This window comes from Struthio camelus, chromosome 5 (genome assembly GCF_040807025.1).
Source record: "Struthio camelus isolate bStrCam1 chromosome 5, bStrCam1.hap1, whole genome shotgun sequence".
Classification (NCBI taxonomy): Eukaryota; Metazoa; Chordata; class Aves; order Struthioniformes; family Struthionidae; genus Struthio; species Struthio camelus.
Window position 1 is genome coordinate 76667721 of NC_090946.1, and position 17686 is coordinate 76685406.

Genomic DNA, 17686 nt, shown 5'->3' on the forward strand with positions numbered 1-17686 from the left:
TGCAGGCGTGGGGCCAGATCCACAGCAGACATACCCTAGCACATCACAGCTGAGACCGGCAGAGCTGTGCTTATCTGCCTCGGCTCCCAGTGCTGGCTAAGCCTAGGAGTAGCTTTGCAAGCAAACGAACAAAAAGCCCCTGAAGACAAAAATAGTGATAAAATCAAGTTTTTCGAAATCTAATGTATTTTTTTAAAGTTTCTCCTTGGTGTAATGCTCTGCTCCTCCCCAGATGGAGAGCCAAAATGGCCCTGGAGAATCACAGACAGACAAAAACACAGGAGGAGAGGCAGGAGGATAAATGAGACAGTAATAAGATCGTGCAGCTACTGAGCGAGGCATGTCTACGCGCTGACATTACTTAATGTGGATTTGCAAAGGCCTGTCCAGTGGTTGATCAACCTATGAGCGATGAGATGCAGCTAAACACGAACTGCTAACCAGATTAATAGGGGATGGAAAGTCCCTCTAAGACCTGCAGTCACCATCCCTCCATCAAAGAAGCAGGGAAAAACAAGTAGGGAGCCTGGTGCTCCCTTGCCAAAACGCAGTTGCAAGCACAGCTTGCAGAATAAAAATGCATGGCCCTGCTGTTGCCCAACTGCTTGAGCTTCCTCATCAGCTGAAGTCAAATATCATTTGGGTTATGGCAGCCACCACAGTGTCACTCAGCACAAACGTGACCGGGAGGGAGGCCTCTTGGATCAGCAGCATCATACGCTTGCGGGAAGCAGCCTGCCACCCGGCCTGTGAGCCTGCAGAGATGCTCCAGAGCACAGCTGTGCTTGACGTGTTTGGGGATGTGTCAGTCAACCCAGTGGTCAGCACATCAGGAAAACATGATAGGTCTCGCACGGGCTTTTGGCCACAGGCACTTGCTGCTAAGTCTATTCTCTATCTATATTTTGTGCTCCATCCGCAGTGTGGCTTCGAGGCACGTAAGTTTAAGAATTCACTTTGAAAGGTGCCTAGAAGAGCAGTTGCAGTTGTTACAAGGAAGCACACGCGCTTACACCACACAAATACAGCGGGCTCAGCTCTAGGATCACTTTCACTCCCTCCATCCGCTTCTCCATGGGAAAACAGATAGACAAAAATCGAGGATCTGTCAAGAAAGTAAATAGCTCTGGCAACAGTCCCAGAGCCCAAGAGGCCAGCAAAGAGCTCCTGCCTCGCTATCTACTGCCTCAAAATGGATCAGCGCCTGCTCCAAGCACCATGGCCACCTTCCCTGTCCAGCCCTGCCTGCTCCCCTGCCTGAACCGGCCAGCTTGGGCTCCTCAGCAGCGCAAGAACCACGGCCCATTGCATCATCTGCGCTCCACCTCCCCCAGGGCAGATTTTCATTAGCTCCAAATCTGGCAGCTTCCAGTAGTGGAATTTCGCCAAGGGGCCCCACCCAGCAGATCCAAGACGGGGAAATGCTTCCTGCGTGCCCTGGAAAAAAAACCTGATGTTTCAAATCACTTCCTGTTTCCAAAGCAGAGACCTTTCCCATTCCCGGTAAGCAGTTAAGAGAGAAAGAGAGAGCATACTCCTTGGAGATCGCCATTGGAAGTCTTACCTGTTTGCAAAGATTTTTTCCTAGATGGGATGAGGTTCCTAGATTTTTAGGTACCTGAAAGGGATTGTTATGGGCACATACGCAGATTCCTCATTACAAGCCAGAGGATTTTACCTAACAATTCTTCCTCCGAGACTGAAAACTACAGTTGAAATGAAGCAAGTAGCATCTGATGAAGGGATTGAGAGGTTAGATTTTAAGGGCAGAGCAGTTGTTTCTCAGCTAAGTGGGGCCCTGATCCTGCTTGCGATTTCTCAGTATTACTGCAAGAGAGAACCTGTTCATAAAAGTAGATCACCTAGGGCTGGAGAGCACTTGGAAATGTTCTACCTCCTTCTCCATGGTCATGCTCAGGTTTTTTCTGGGTTGGAAGACATTTTACATAATTCTACTTTCCTTTCAAAGGCTGCTTGGGAATTTGGAGAGAGGTTTTTGTGGATCTGCCATCAGGACAACACAGAAGAATCTTAACAACAGGAGCAAACCTGTCCATATAAAAATAAAGGTATCAAGAACTTCTGGCCTGAGGGAACCCATGAAATCCTTTGGATAAATGGGTTGCTACCAGTGTCAGCTGAGGACCTTTGGGCTGTCCCCTCCTCCAAAATGTCACACTAAAACATGAGTTTCAGTAAGAAGAACAAAGGCATATGCATGGGCACGTGGCCTTCTCCTCTGGGAAGTAAGAGGCCAAGCTCACCAGTGAGCAGGACACAAGATGAGCCGGGGTACTGCTTGAGCTGAAACCTGCTCTGAACTCTACTTTAAGCACCTTTTCCTCCTCTGCTGTCTCTGGTTCCCCGCCAGCGTTGACCACTGCTAAGCAGCCAGGCAGACCCCCCAGATTATTGCCCAGCCTTTCCCTTCCCTCCCCCAGACTCTTAAGAAAACCCTTGGGCACTTTTACTCTATAACTTTGGATTTTTTAAAGTAAAGGGTGGTAGATTCAGCATGGGTTTGTTGCTAGGGAAACAGCACTAGTGCCTTTTAGGATATTCAGCGGGCGCGGATCGCGGCAGCTGAGGCACAGAAGCCATTGTCAGGCATCACTGTGCCACAGTCACAATTTTTAGGCCTTCGTTTGTAGACTTTTCTATTTTTGACCTTCTGCCTAATCGCGTAAGCTGCTTTCCGGAGTAACTAAAGCATCTGCAGCTTTCATTGACTTCCACTGGGCGATCAGCTCCTCTGAAAACGAAAGCCAGGATTGGGAGGACAGATGCCTTGAGCCTTACTTGGTTTGATGTGGTTTATTCACCTGGATGGTCCACGGACTTACAAATAACGCCAGGCGGCAGGCGGGCAAGCCTAGCGAACAGCTTGCAGGGCCTAATTGGCATCTGCCACCAGCAGGTTTATTTTGCTGGAGACTAAAGAAGTGAAATTTCTGATAAGAGAGCTGTTTGTTTACAACTCTCTTTTAACAAGAGTCTGAACTAGAAAGCCAAATGAGTAAGTGTGTTCTTGACTACATAATAAACAGAGGGTGTTGGGTTTTAAAGACTATGTCACCATGACCTTAACGACCCACTTTATGGTTGGTGGCATGGAGGTGAGCCCAAAGGTGAAAAGGTTTAATTAGTAATACTGCAAGCTGATTACTACAGCCCATATATAGGATGACCTGCATTTACTATCACTTAGTATGGTAATAACTAAGTACAGCATGTGGTTTAAATATCTCCCTAATGCTAAAGCCAAATGCTTCTACAGTCCTAACCCTCTAATTGACTGATTCTAAATATGATAGATTAGCTTTTCATCTCATATACATATCTAATCAGGGGATGTGGGTGTGTATACCCTTAGATAAACCTTTTTTTCTTTTCTACTGCCCTACGACAGCAATTAAAAGAAAAATTACTTGTATGCTCAAGTTTGTTGCAGCCTTATCTTGTACCCCACCTCTAAACACTGCCATATTCACTTAACGATAGTAATGAAAACAAGCTGCAGAATCTTGCTTGTATTGGGACGTGAAGAATTGGAAACGTTAAGTGTGGCTTGTGTGACCTTTGCCTGATGACCCTAAATCACAGCCAGCCTCTTGCTGCCTGTGGTCATAGCCCCATAAGTAACCAGATCTCAGCCAACAGTGCCCAGCAGGAAAGGCTGAGTGTAGGAAGGAGGGGAGGGTCTTGGCACAAACAGCATCTTAGGCTTCAATTGCCGATTCTCAAACAAGACGCTCATCTGAATACTGCCTTAATGAAGTTTCCTCTTTCGAACAACCGGTCATACAGAGTGCCTTTGCCTACGGTCACCACTGCCCAGCTGCAGGGTCCTGCACATCTAGCAGCCTCAGCCAGGCCTCAGGTGGGACCTGCCCTGCTAGTGTCGACCCCCCTTGCCCTGGCAGCCGTAGACATCAGGCCAAAGCCTCAGCTGGGCTCTGCTCTCCGAGGAACAGCCCGAGGGCACGGGCAGGTGGAAGACCAGGACAAAGTCCTTAAGTGATCTCATGTGCCTCTTACAGCCCAGCTCTTCCAGCTGAGCACTAATCAGCTTACTGCATTTAGGCTTTCACTCTGGGTCTGGGTAGCTCCAGGTGCCTCATTGCTCATCCCTTGTCTCTGCCTAGGAGCCACTCCCAAAAGCAGGACCCCACAGGCCAGCTGACCAGCACTCAACTCCAGCAGGAGCAATTGATGCTGGGGGACACGCTGATGCTAAGCCAGTTATTCTTAGTGCTAGGGAGTCCCCAGGATACACCGAGGAACACCTACATGAAGTTACCCTTCAGAATTTGGCCAACATCACCAGGTTCCCTGGCGACTCTCCTCTCTCCCAGGAAGTATGTCCCCTCCTGCAAGGAGGAGAGATGATCCATACGTTCCTCCCATACCCTCTGCTTAGGCCTGGTTTAAATGGGAGAGAACAGGAGGTAGTCAGCTTTTTGCCCGAGATGCTTTCATTAGAAGGGAGGATCACCCAGGTTTAAAAACCCTCCATTGTTAGTACTGTTGCAGGTGCTTCACTTCCTCTATGTTTAGCCCAATATAGAGGTTACAGTGCCAAAACAAAGGCACAGAATACCTTTATGGTCAAGCTGGCTGGTCCAGACCTGAGCAGATGCACACGAATTCACCATGGGGAAATGAGACCCATTAGACTTTCGTCATTTTCCCCTCAAGTGTCCCAGGCAGCGATGGCAGTTTCAGGATTTTCCATTGCAGTCAAATTATGGTGCTCCACCAAAACAGTTGACACACAACCCAATTTCTGGTTACAACATCTTCACCAGACAGATAGGCACAAGCAGAACTCCCCTCTCTCTGAGCAATGGAAATGCCTGCAGTAGGGAGGAGACTCGGGGCCACGGTAAGTTATTGCAGTGCCAGGAAAATTAAAGGAGTCCGGGAAACAGATTAGAGAAGGCGTCCTGAGCTGGCAGGGGAAATTCTTCCTCGTTCAAGGCAAAGACAACCTTCAACTGCCAGGGTGTAATTTAGACCCAGGTTTTACAATGCAATTTTCCATGGGTCTGCACAGAGCCCCGGTGAAACTCTGTGATGAAGGCTGAAGATGGAAGGATTTGTCTGCTAAAGCCCAAAGGTGGGTGAGCAGTTTTAAAGGTCACACTTGCCTTTTTCCTCCAGTTAAAACTTACTTTTAAGCTTCCGTGGTTAACATTTAGGAGTGAATATTATCCTGTGACAAATGTCTCGCTCGTCCAGTTTCCTTAAGCAGCTGGAAACAGGTTTTCTCCAGTGCCCTGGGAAGCGACAAAAGCTGCAAGCAGAATAAAATAAATACCCTGCCTTCCCCCTTGGAATAAGGATTAGTGACAAGCAAGAATAAAAGGCCTGAGAAGCTGTAAATGGAAAGGTTGCCCCAAGGAGGGCAACATGTTCAGATTTGTCTGTCAGATAGCAATATTTAAGCTCAAGCCTGAGACTGTGTTCACAGAGCTCAAAAATAATGGTGACTCAGCTTTAGATTGGATACTTACTCATCCGTAATTCTCAACCTTCCTGCCTCAAGTCAGGAGGTCTGAACTACCAATGGTGCTGTGTTCACTCCAAATTTGGGAGACTCTAATACCCCAGAAGCTAGAGGAGACATCAGTCCCAGCATCGTCTTGTTGGTGTTTGCAAACCCAGTGGCCCAGCTCTTGGGGTGAATGTGACCTAGGAACACTAAGCCTCAGTTCGGAAGAAATCTATAGCTAGCACCAAACTCCAATAAAGGTTCTTAAGGCTCTCTTTCCTCTAGTCTCTGAATTGGGGAAAAGACAGCAAGATTTTTGTGCAGAAGGTATCTCTGGGCAGTAGATAGGCCTGTAATGACTAGAAGGCCTAAAACTGTTCTGCATCTGAGTCTTGAAACAGATTAAGATGAAGCTATATAAGATTGCCTCTCATTCCCAGTTCAAACAAAGCACAGCTTAGCTAGCGTCCAGAGATGGCTTTATTGGCAATTCTTGCACGTGTCTTCTAACTTAACACATGTGGTGGCTATAGTGGTAGCGTTGCTGCTGCTGCAGTGGTTTTGAAGGTATTGTTCCTGGAACCAAGTGATACATAGGGGAAGCAGGTTTCATTTAAGAAGAAATATATTTCTGCTTCTCATTGTCGAAGAAAAACTGAGACTGTGACCCCAGTCCGTAACAGACATTTGGAAATGAAAAACCAGATGAAGAATAAAACCCTCTTTTTTAACAAGTGGGGGAAGGGAGCACTGGAGAGGCTGAGTCACTATTTTTGAGCAATCTTCAACTCACTGCTAAAATCTCTCATCTCCACTTTAATAAGACCTGTTGCCAGTAACAGCCGCAGGAGCTTGAAACTGGAGCAGGAGAGCTGACCTGACACCACAGACAAGTTAAAACTATTTCAGGCCTAAAAACTTCACGCTCTAACATGTGACCTGCGGGAGCCCAGACAGCAAAGCCTCTGTCTCTGTCTGACCCAAACTTGTCCTATGTTTTTAATTTGGATGAAATGGCTTGGTTATGTTCCCCAGCAACTTTTCCCAAAAGCCTTTGCCACAGCAGCTTCCAGCTCCCACCATCCCTATGACTTGTGGTCCCAGAATCTCCTAGATCAAACTGCCCTCACCAACGCAATAGCAGTACTCGTCTTCCCCAGAGCAGAGGGGAGCAGGGGAAGAGATGAAAGAGGAACTTTCTTGCATGTCTCCACTAGTTGCCTACAAGTGTCCTTAGGCACTTCTGAAAAATACTCCACCCTTTGGGTCACAACCTGGAGTTGCTATCCCGTTTCTCAGAGGACATTCTCCTGTCCCCTCTTTTCCCTAGCATTTAATACAAGACATAAGAGGGGTGATAGCCTGCCCTGCTCCCACAGCTTCTGGTCACATATGGACATCACCGAACCTAGACACTAGCTGCCCCAGAGTCCATACCACCTTTTTCATGACCAGAAGACGTCCCGGTAGCCAAACACCAGCACTGTTTATTGTTCTTCCACGCTTTTTGACATCCTGCTCTTCCTAGAGGCTTGACTCCATCAGCAGGACATTTCTAGTCGGCGATGGCCCCAGGCAGCACAATGGGCGACGTAGTGCTGTGCATTGAGTATGAGGTGGGAAGGCAGGACAGACAGCGGGGCAGGTGGGGAATGGGAGCACGGGCCGCAGAAAGCAAACGGTGACACACTTGTGCAAGGACTGATGCACAAGTTCAGAAATACTGCTGAACAAGCCCTAAGTACAGCAACTATACAACGCGTAATTCTTTCCCCAGCCTTCCTCCTCTCTTTCTTCACTTCTGAATCCCTGATATACTACGTGCCCTGTGATATGGGCTTTGAGACAGGAAACACGTCTATGTTTTGGGAGGCAAGGGAGCACACTGTGGTGGCTACAAATAAAGAATAGGAAGAGACGGAAAAAATACGTAAAAACTATTCTGTCTGTTCTTACAATTTTATTACCCATCTATTGGTATTTGGCATTTTCCTCCAAGGCCTGGCTTCACATCAATTAACGGACCCCAGCTTTAATCTAAAAAAATGTAATTACACAACATTCCAGCTCCTACTGATGTGGAGAAGTGCAAGTCAGAAGCCAAAATATTCGTAATCCAGATATTCAAAAAATGAAAAAGACTTTGACATTTATTATTTTGTAAAACTTCATTTCTCAGTAAGCCATGATTTTTCAAGACCTGACTCATCATTTTTGAATGCTTGGGTTTGGCAGCCCTGGATATATTTAGTAATACAACCCCTGACTTGCAGCTTCCAATGAGAGTCCTCATGGCACGATAAGATAGAATTTTCTCTCATTCATGTCACTTCCAAATATCAGGAAATTTACTGAGTCGTAAGAGGTGTGAAACAGCCTCTCTGGGGAGGAACAGAAACCTCATGACCTAAATGGCTGAACAGACCAACAGGGAGCAGGCAGCAGGGAACAATTATTTTCTTTCTGGCTAGGGGACAGAACAGATGATCCCAGACACGTTATCCCCTCCAATTCTCCTGGCTCTGGGCTTTGCTAATCAAGCGCTCATACCACAGCCACTGGAGCTTCTCTCACGTCCAAATGGAGAAACAGTAACTGCTGCAGGAAGAGCATTCAGATTAAAGGCAAAATACTCTTGCAAACCATTTAAGACTTCACAAGGAGTAAGGAACCTGTGCCAGTGGTTGAGAATCCATTCAAAGCATCTTTAGCCAGCAGTTAGAATTGCTTTTTTTTTTTTTTAACTTAAAATCCCTTAAGCACTTGGAGTCTAGTGAGATTTTTTTTTTTTTGCTTTGCCTATCAAGCAGCAATATTAAAAATTGATGTCTTTGGCAGCACAGCTAGCCTGAGTAGATGCGAGATGATTTTAATCCATTCATTCTAGACCATCTGCTTCTTACTCTTAACTTACAAAGGCTTTTAATGAGATGTAGGCCATTGAATTTTATAGCTAAATTTCATGAACCTCTTTGAAAATGAAAGGATTGCACAGAACACAAATTTTGAGACATCAAAGGGACTTTCCCTTTTCACGCAAGCACTAAAAGCAGTGCAAAGGGAACTAATTATAATTTGCTCTATTGCCAGTTTTCACACTGGAGCAAACACAAGCATTTTATGCTTTAAACCTTACAAACCAGTGGCTGCCAACTTAATATATTCCTAAAGCCAGGACCAAATTAATAGACTAAAACCTTCTTACATCCAACTCAGGCGAGTGATGAAGCCAAAAGAGCTGGCAGACCAGCTCACGGAAAAGCTTTTTCTTTTTTTGTATCCTTGCTTTGTTTTAAAAATCAACATTTCTTTACATATTCAATAGCATTGTAAACACTAATTCAGCTTTTCCAAAAACAAAGCTGTTGCATAGATCTTTTTAAAGAGCTGATCTTCATCCATGATGCCAACAGTCTGGATGGAACACAATCGAAATGGTAGTTCTTTATTAAGTATGGCAGAGTTCAGGGAATGTGGCCAAATGTGGCTGACTCAAGATCTGCTGACTCGAGCAGCAGAAATCATTGCGTAGACACACGGTTCCAAGCAGGCAATGGAGGGGAAGAGCTACTCTAAATAATGAAGCAAGGTCCAGGAGAAATTGTGAAAATCAAGGCAATTATTTCCTAGCAGAACATTAGGTTTCTAGTCCAAACGTGGATCTGCAGACACACGCTTTCCAGTGAGGGTAATGGCGGTGGGGTAGAATGACCCTGACACCACTTGAAATCCATGAAAAGTGAAGCGAGGAAGACTCTCCCTTTGCTATTTCATCCCTACCCCATCCAAGCTAACAAACCCTAGGACAAAGCAGACTTTGGCTGGCCAGGGCAGGGGCTTTTCCTGCTCTCTAGGACGGGCTTAGACGCCATTTTGTATCTTCCAGTGATCTACAAGCTTTCTGATTTACAATTCACAAAAATCCTGATGGCACACCCAAAGAATTGTCTCTGCTTCCATTCCCTAAGCTTTCAGGATACGGATTGGTGGGGGAGTGACCTGCTACACGCATAAAGGTCTCTAAAGGCGAATGAATATTCCATGTTCTTCACGTTGTCAGTGGGGTAAGCAATGGCGCTCAGATCCTGGGGCCGCAGAGATGGGATCACAGGTTTTGATGCCAAAGGCAACACAATGGCACTAGCTTCTCCAGCAGGTATCATCCCAGAAGTTCCCAAGGAACACCACAGCCAATGAAATCCTGGGATGATTCCAACAGGTTGCCAGAAAAGTGTATCACTTACCATTCTCCTGCACCAGTCTCCAGGGAGGGAGGGGTCGTTCACAATCCTCTGCAGTGGGAGAGGCAAAAAGCTGTCAACAGAAAAGTCATAGCCAGTAGCTTACAGAAATTTCAGTACTCCCACTCATGGTGGCCAGGTGTGTCACACCACCTGCTCAAGAGAGCACTGCTGCAGTCAATAACGCTCAGCTTCTGAGTGAGGAGTTGCCTCAAGTCACCAAACAGGTGAACATTACATTCAACACCCATGTGGGTAGGGTGCCACAGTGCCCCTCCCCACCCATACAAACGCACTCATCCCTGTACTGTTTCTTCCCACATAAGAAAGCAATTCAAGCTTGTCTGCACTACTGGATCTTGGATCATTTTTCTGGATAGCCACCTTTCTTGCTGCCACTAACACATCCTGGCCTTCCTCCTCTCTTGTCCCATTTTGGAGGGGTTGGGAGGACCTATAGACCAGTCAAGAGCTGAGAGGCTTGCTGGAAGCAATGCAGCCAGGAGCTATCTAAGGAAGGGAGGAGACCAGAGGATGAAGCTGCACTTACAGGAAATAGGGGATGCAGGAAAGAAAGAGAGAAAAACGGTATAAAACTAGCACAAAGGTGGAAGGAGTCCAAGGGTAGGTGAACCTGTACCCCCAGCCTGTCAAACAGTTCAGGAGACCGTTTAGCTTCCTAAGTAATTTAGGCATAGAGGTTAAAAGGACTCAATCTGTTAGAGAGCATGGGGAGGAGGGGAAGAAAGCACAGGTGTGTGGAACTTAGCTTTATTTTTTTGTAATCTGGCCTCAGTTACAGCAGGTGAGCACACGCATACTGGTGGGTCTGTGCTGCAGCTGGGGTTGTGTCAGTGTGATTTCTTTGACAAAAGCTTATGTCTCCCCTCCCCACCTCCATGGCTACACAGCGGTGCCAAGTCTGTGCAGAACAGTCCCTGTCTTTGCTGCACCTCACCCTTCTGTGGAGTTAGAGCAGGTGACTAGTGCTACTAGCTTTGCAAGAGGTTTGAAATCCTTCTTCTTCTCCGATAACTGATACCGGCCCAAAAAAGAGGTTGAAATCCTGACAAACGGCCTCAAGCCTAGCAAGGGTGCAAAGGTCTGCCAGGGAGCTACAGAGAAAGAGTCCTATTTCCTGAAGACCCAGGAAAGCACATGACTTAGCGTCTGGTTTCTAAAAACTGCATTAAAAAAATTGTCTCAGTCTGCCTATGACAAAGGCTTGAGGCTGCAACTGATAAGAAGTGCCCTGTGAGTAATAAGCCTTTCAAGCCAAATCAAACTAAGTCACTCTGTTTCTTAGATAAGGTCTATTCTTCCCATAGGAGAAAGCTGCCCTCTTATGTTATTATTGGTTTACAGTTCTGCTTTCAAGCTGCTTGCCAGCTCTTGGCTCCTATCACAATAATGCTACAAATAATTTGAGCACTACTACTTCGGATCAAAATTTTAATGAGGCACTAAACCCACAAAAGGGGCTCTGTATAGCATAATTAAATAGAATGGGCCTAAATAAACAGTAAGGTTTTACGAGTTACATTGTAGTTGAAAACACCTGGGAGGCAAAGAAAGAAGCACTGAAGATGCATGATGTAAAAAGGCATTTCACAGAATGCAAACACTAAAACTTTTCATATCGCACAAACAGTAAAACACTACAAGTATGTGACTTCCCTTTGATTTGGAAGAATCTGTGTGGGGCATAGGGCATTTGGTTTTTTCCTTCTGCTAGTCAGCACAATGAAATATTTCACATGGAAACCCAAACCAGTGACAGAGAGAGCCATTTGTCCTTTGGAAAGAAATAAATACTTCAGAAATAGGTAAAGTCATGAGGAACACCTGGTTCACTTAGGCCATGGGATGCTGAATCACGGCTCCAAAACGCTGGACAGTGCTGGGATTCCACAAAATAGTCTTGCAAACGATCAGTATTGTAACAAGTCTGTTTGGCTCAGAGCTGCAAGACACTTGTTTCATGCTCACGCTGACTCTTCAAATCCACTGCAAGCTGCAAGCAACGACATTCAGGCTGAGCCAGCTAGCTCAACATTCAATTCTCTGTCTGCATCAGCTATTTACAAAATCATGTTTGTTCCAGCCCTGTCAATATTTGATCCAAGAGCTGCATGTATCCCACAGACACAGGAAGGTTTCAATTTCACATTAAGGTTAACGTTGACAGTGGTGCTGCTGCATAATGCAAAGTCAGTGCACTGTTACTCCTTGAGAATGAAATTTCTGGTAAACCTGGTTTTCATTTCCCCCCAGTCCTCTCAGCAGCCCTTCCTCAGAGCCATAGCTATTGTGACAATTCTGGGCCTGTGAATGAAAAGTTTCTAAATTCATCTTGGTTTATCATTGGAAGAATTCCTTCTTCAATGGGAGTCAGAATGGGCTCCTCTTTTATAAAGTCTGGATCAAAGTTGCTCACGTCATCTTTGGATTTCTGTCAAACAGAAAAGACAAAGGAAAGAGATATCAAAAGCATGTATCATCCGCTTGATGCTCACTCTGCAACTTTACTCTGGTCTTGAGTGAAATGAAGTTACCTCCAAAACTCGGACTGAACTTACTGAAAGCTTTTTTTGGGGCTGGGCTGGGAGGAGCTGCATGCCCCCGCCAGAGCCTCTGACAGGATAAAGCCTGCTACAGCCTCCGCAGGCTTGCAGCAGACGAAACCCTCTCCGATTTAACTGACACCACCTCTGAAGCGTGGTCTGCCTGGACATAGATCAGTCCCGTTCCTCAAATGTCAGCCCAGACCCAGCCGTTCAAAGTAGTTAGCAGCAGTGCTTCCAATTAGCTGACTCCACACAGCCCTTCCTTATCTGCTGAGCGTCTCAGCTGGCTTTCTTGGGGGGATATACTCCTGTATGTGCGACCCGCTAAACTTGCCCAACAGTGAATTACTAGGCCACGGGAAGACAGACACCTACCTGCATGGTACAAAGTGGGGCTGCTTACAATGCACACACACAAACTGGATTTGTGGCACATTTTGACCAGGCATGTATTTTTCCTGCATCCAGAATGAGATGTTTCATTGACACCACAGTCTAATGTCCTCAGCTCCTGACAAGCTCATGGGGGAATGAGGAGCTTCCCTTAGCCTTTGATTCAAGTCAAGTCAGAAACTCCAGAGCCTGGTCCTGAGCTGCTGGAGTTCCCCTGGGTGCCTGATCCTGCACCCACTGAACTCCAGGGAGCAGGACTGGGTCGACCACCGCCACTGAAAGTTTGCAGAGTAACCACAGCACGAGGCAAAGCCGCTCAGCCTCTCTGGCTGAGAATTTCAAAGGCAGGGAGACTACAGAGATGACCTTGGAAAGGCTCTCCATGGGGAGCAGCACTCGGTCACATCACATCCTTTGGGCTGTGTGATACCACTGGAAAAGGGGCAGTACTGCATCCTCTGCAGGGCTGTCTGCAATTTGAACCACTCGGCTGCGGTGGCCTGAGCAGGGAACACTGTTCTGGGTGCTGTACAGGCAGACCAAAAAGAGATAGCCCAATCCTGAATAGGCAGGGGGAGCGGGCAGAATGAGGACTGCTTACCACGTTTTATATTCAAGGCAAGACAAAACGTAGTTAAGTGTCTACCTGCCTGCAGCTCCTTTTGCAAACCTGCATCATCTGGTATTGAGCTGCCTTTGAAAATCCAGCACCGAGGCAGAAAGTGGCCCGTAACCACATCATGTGGGCAGCCAGCAGCCAAGCCAAGACCACAGACCTCACCTCCTAGGTCCCAGGCCACAGCTTTAGATTCAAGCTTGCCCTTCTTCCACCTCCCTTCCTGTCTTCATGGGAAAAAACTTGCTTAATGAACCCAGAAGAAACAACCCAGGACCCTTTCCTTCCCACGTACAATTCGGGGCCTGAACGGTGGCTCCATCTGGCGCTGGTTCAGCAGGTCCCAGTCCAGCTCTTTGAAGTAGGGGTGCCGCAGAATCGCGCTCTCGCCGCCCAGCGCCAGGCTGCCCAGCCGCATGTTGGGGTTCTTCGTCATAAACTGCAAAACAAAAAAGGCTGTTTGTTTCCTCCCATCCGGCAGGGCCGCGGGAGAAGGACCTATTAGCAGGCACACAAAAGCTTGTCCTCAGCTTTCCTGTTGAACCCAGTTGCTGGCCAGACTTCTCAGTTTCGTTGCATTGGAACCGCATGCAAGGAACTTGACTCATTCTCTAGAGGAGGAAGCCTGGGTGTATTTCTCCTTGGTCCTTTTTATTTCGGTCAAATCCTTGGTTACCACAATAACAGAAGAAAGTTGAAGTGCATCATTTGCAACATTAGAAATGTTGCCCAGTGGTTTGGGGGGTGGGGGGCGGGGGAGTTATTTATGCATTAATTTCTCAGGAATATTATTTCTCTCTCAAATGCAGCTCAGTCAGTCAGTTTCTGGACCGGAGTCAGTCCTGAGCTGTGTCTTTTTCCTAAACCTCAGCCTGCTGCAGCAAAGCCAAAAACCTACGCTTTCCTTCCTGTCATCTCAGGAGGCAGAGAATGAGCAAGGCGCTGACTTCGAGAGACCCCCCCCAAACCCTGAAGAAATAAATCCTTACAGGTGGCTGTCTCTTTTCTGTCTGGTGAAACTCTAAAAGAGGATTTGCTTTTGTAATATTCTTACTGTGTTACTAGAGAAAAGAAACCTCCTACTTCAGCCAAGGGGCCCTTGATTTGCTAGAGATCAACCAGAAAAGCCATGGATCATCCAGTGCGAGGGGGCTTTGGCGTGTGCCCTTTGGATCCTGACAAGAATGATGAAGTGAGTGCTGCAGAGATTTCTAAGGGGGACGGGGAACAGTGGGGAGGAGGGGAATCCTTTCCCCCAGCAGCAGCAGAACTAGGTTATTTGTTAATTTAGATTATAGCTCTTTAAACACTCAGAAAAAAAAACCTCCGACCACCTTCTCCCTCCCCTCAAGTATTCCTAATTCATTAGAGAAATCAGGTTATGTTTAAACTAGGAAAATAGCTGCTTTTATTTGCCTATTGAAACAGCAGCATAAAGCAAGCTCCACTCTGGTGGAGGTGTCCAGACGATTTCCTCGAAGATGAAAGAGCATTATGTTTAGCAAACAGCTGAACCAGCCAAACTAGACAATCGGTCACTGTTTCTGGAATGACCAACTCTGCTGCATCTCGGCAATAGGGAAATGAAAATGAGGGGAGTGCAGGGAGAAACCAATTTGATTCTGCCTGTAGGAGCTTTTCAGAAGTTACATGTTTTCCTAGGAAAAGTGGATAAAAGGCCTAGTCATTCTCTACAGAAAAAGGCGATGGGGAGAAGAAAGAGGTTGCTAAATTCATTCTAGAAGTCCTCCCCACATCTCTCATACAGAGGGGGCTTCAGAGCCAAAGTAGATGGGGCATCTGCAGTTAGGAGACCTTACAGGACCCCAGACTCTGCCGACTCTAGCACAAAAACTGAGCTCCCATCTGGCATCCTGCCCTCTCTGAAGACCTGTATTGCCACAGGATTTCCCACAGCAGAACTGGTTTCCGCTGTCCCACCAAAAATTAGCAGTACAAAGTGCTGCTGAGTGAATCCAGATTCGTAAGAGCAGTTACCAGACAGGAGAAAAGCCAACATGGGGCTCTCTGGCTGACATCTTCATGTGCTCCCTCTGACTCTTCAGTCACGCAGTGTTTCCAGGGTTGGCCCAAAGAACTACTATCTTCCTTCCTGTGACGCCCCGACCCTTTCAACCTGCTTTTCTCCCTTTCTACCAGCAGAACCCCAAAACAGAGACTCTGCACTGAGATTTCGGTGAGATTCTGATCCCCAGACAACAAGTTGGTTTCCAAACGAGAAATGGGTCAAGCCAAAAATCACTTAGACATCAGACAAGTCTTTGCACGTCTTAACTAAACTTCTTTGGTTTGCAAAACAGGCCAGAAATCTTCCGGTAACCCAGTCTTTCTCTAGAAATACCCTGCCTGGCTACTTTGTCCTCACAGAGGGATATCTGAACCTCACTTTAATTTTTATTTGCATTGCTGGAACACTTAGAAAGCCTGAACAAGACCAGAGCTCCTTGGTGCTGGGAGTGGTAGAGACCAAAACATTCTAAAAGACAAAATAAACAGAAGAAGAGAAAGAGCTGGGAATAAGTCCCATGTTTCCTGGTGTAAAGGAGGAGGCAGTAGGTCAGGAGACTTTTGCTAAATGTGGGAGGGGGAAAAAAAAAATCTCTGGAAATGGCTGGTAACATGCTCCGCTCAGGTACCTATTCATGCTCAAGACATAAAAGACTAAAACCTAAACTAGACTGCCCATTTCCTAAACCAGTCCAGAGCCCTAAGAAATAAGAGCGTGTTTACATTCCTATTTGCTTGCTTTATTTAACATGACGCCAAAGTTGCACCAAGTGAAGGCATCCGACGCAACAAATAGAGCCAACGTAAACGCGTTCCTGTTTGCTTAAAAAACCCTTTTTGTTAGGACAATGAGGATTAGCCAAGGGCCATCCCTTAAGGTGGGCTCTTTTGCGCTCTGAACAATCAGTCACAACAAAATGATCGTTCAGATTCTACCAATTAGCTCCAATTTATGCATTGGACTTGCACTCTGAGACACCTCAGTTGCCACCAGACACTGGGCAACCCTAGGTGTTATCTAGCTCACGTTTGGTGCCCAAAGGGAGCAGGAGGAGAGCGATGCTTCAAATCTGTCCCCCAGCTGGCCGAGGAAGAAGCGAACTTCACTGTTGAGAGTGATGCTGGGCTGCCACAAAAAACCTTTGGATTAATCCTCTCCTCAGAAGGGAGCTGAGCTATTGGATGCCTGATCAAACTGGACTGCCCTCAGCTCTCCTGCATGCGTTCAGTGCTGCTGCCTGTCTTGGTCTATAAAAACAAGGTGTTGAAGCACAAGGATACCAAAGGCTGTAGTGACCCATCAGCAACATAAACCATTTTGGCCGGGTTTCTCTAAACTTCTAATAGGTTGTTTCTCAGACACACCAAACTCCTAAAGCAGGCTAATGGGGCCTTGACAGTGAGTATAAATCATGCCTTCTAAAGAGTATCAAAGCAGTAGAAAGAGGCCTCCCGTTCATGGGAGTCTAACTCATAATATTCTGCTTCAACAAAGTGGGATATAACTTCAAAAGACGGTCTCTTATTGTTAAGGTCCATTCCTGATAAATGTACTGTGCCTGGCCCTGAGACCTCTTGATTGCCTCTGTGCACAGGAGCTGCTAATGAAAATGTTGCCTTTAAATGTCATTGTCCAGTACATGAAATATGTTCCTGTACTCCAGGCAGCCAGAGCACCCTAGCAGGCTCCTCAACCTGTGGAGATGCATACACACCTCTGTATCCAAGGGCTGTGACAGAAAACGTGAGATTAATCGTTGCTGCTCTTCCCTTACAAAAAATATCCTTGTGAGTTCTGGAAAGAGTAGGTCTGTCACAGCCTGGTGAAGGTTGGGCATTTGGGAAATGACTCCAGTCTTTTTTTGGCAATTAGGTAGAAAAACAGGTGTACAAACTGTGACTCCAACTGAGGGAGTATTGATATTTTGCACTGAAACAGAGTTACGTGCCCTATTGTATGAGGTATGTAAAATTAAAAGCTGAAATTTTTGAAGCCAATTCCTCTCCAAGTGAATAGGCTAACACTCCCCAACCCTATTTGAATTCACCAGAAATTATTGTCTTGACAAAGAAAGGGACACAATAATAAAGATTGTGTTGTGCAGGATTTCAAACAAACAAGCAAACCAATGACCTCTTAAAGGCTTAACAGTTCATGAACCCTTTTCTCTCTCCCTATAGGCAGCACTGGCATTTCTTTGTCACAATGCAGTAGCATCTGAAGGCCTATCTTATGATGCCTCTAGTATCCGATGGTGCTGCTGGCAAAGCAAAGAACTTGGGATTTCTGAGAAACTTAATTATAAACCCAGCCTTCATCTCTGAAGTAACTAATTGAAGCCCATAT

The 17686-nt window shown here is 46.4% G+C and overlaps 1 protein-coding gene across 3 annotated transcripts in view; it reads right to left on the bottom strand.

Moving 5' to 3' along the window:
- Nucleotides 1–7461: 7461 nt before the first annotated feature.
- PRKCH (protein kinase C eta) overlaps nucleotides 7462–17686 on the bottom strand; it is a 167380-nt gene continuing 157155 nt past the window's right edge. For 2 of the 3 annotated variants that reach the window (XM_068947359.1, XM_009670698.2), the window contains exons 13-14: nucleotides 13607–13750; nucleotides 11171–12187 (exon numbers count right to left, since the gene is read on the bottom strand). In XM_068947359.1, coding sequence (XP_068803460.1) covers nucleotides 12041–12187; nucleotides 13607–13750 — 291 coding nt within the window. In that variant the 3' untranslated portion in view covers nucleotides 11171–12040. Of the gene's footprint in view, nucleotides 9787–11170; nucleotides 12188–13606; nucleotides 13751–17686 lie in introns of those variants that run through there. The other variant, XR_011141702.1, reaches the window with a different exon arrangement.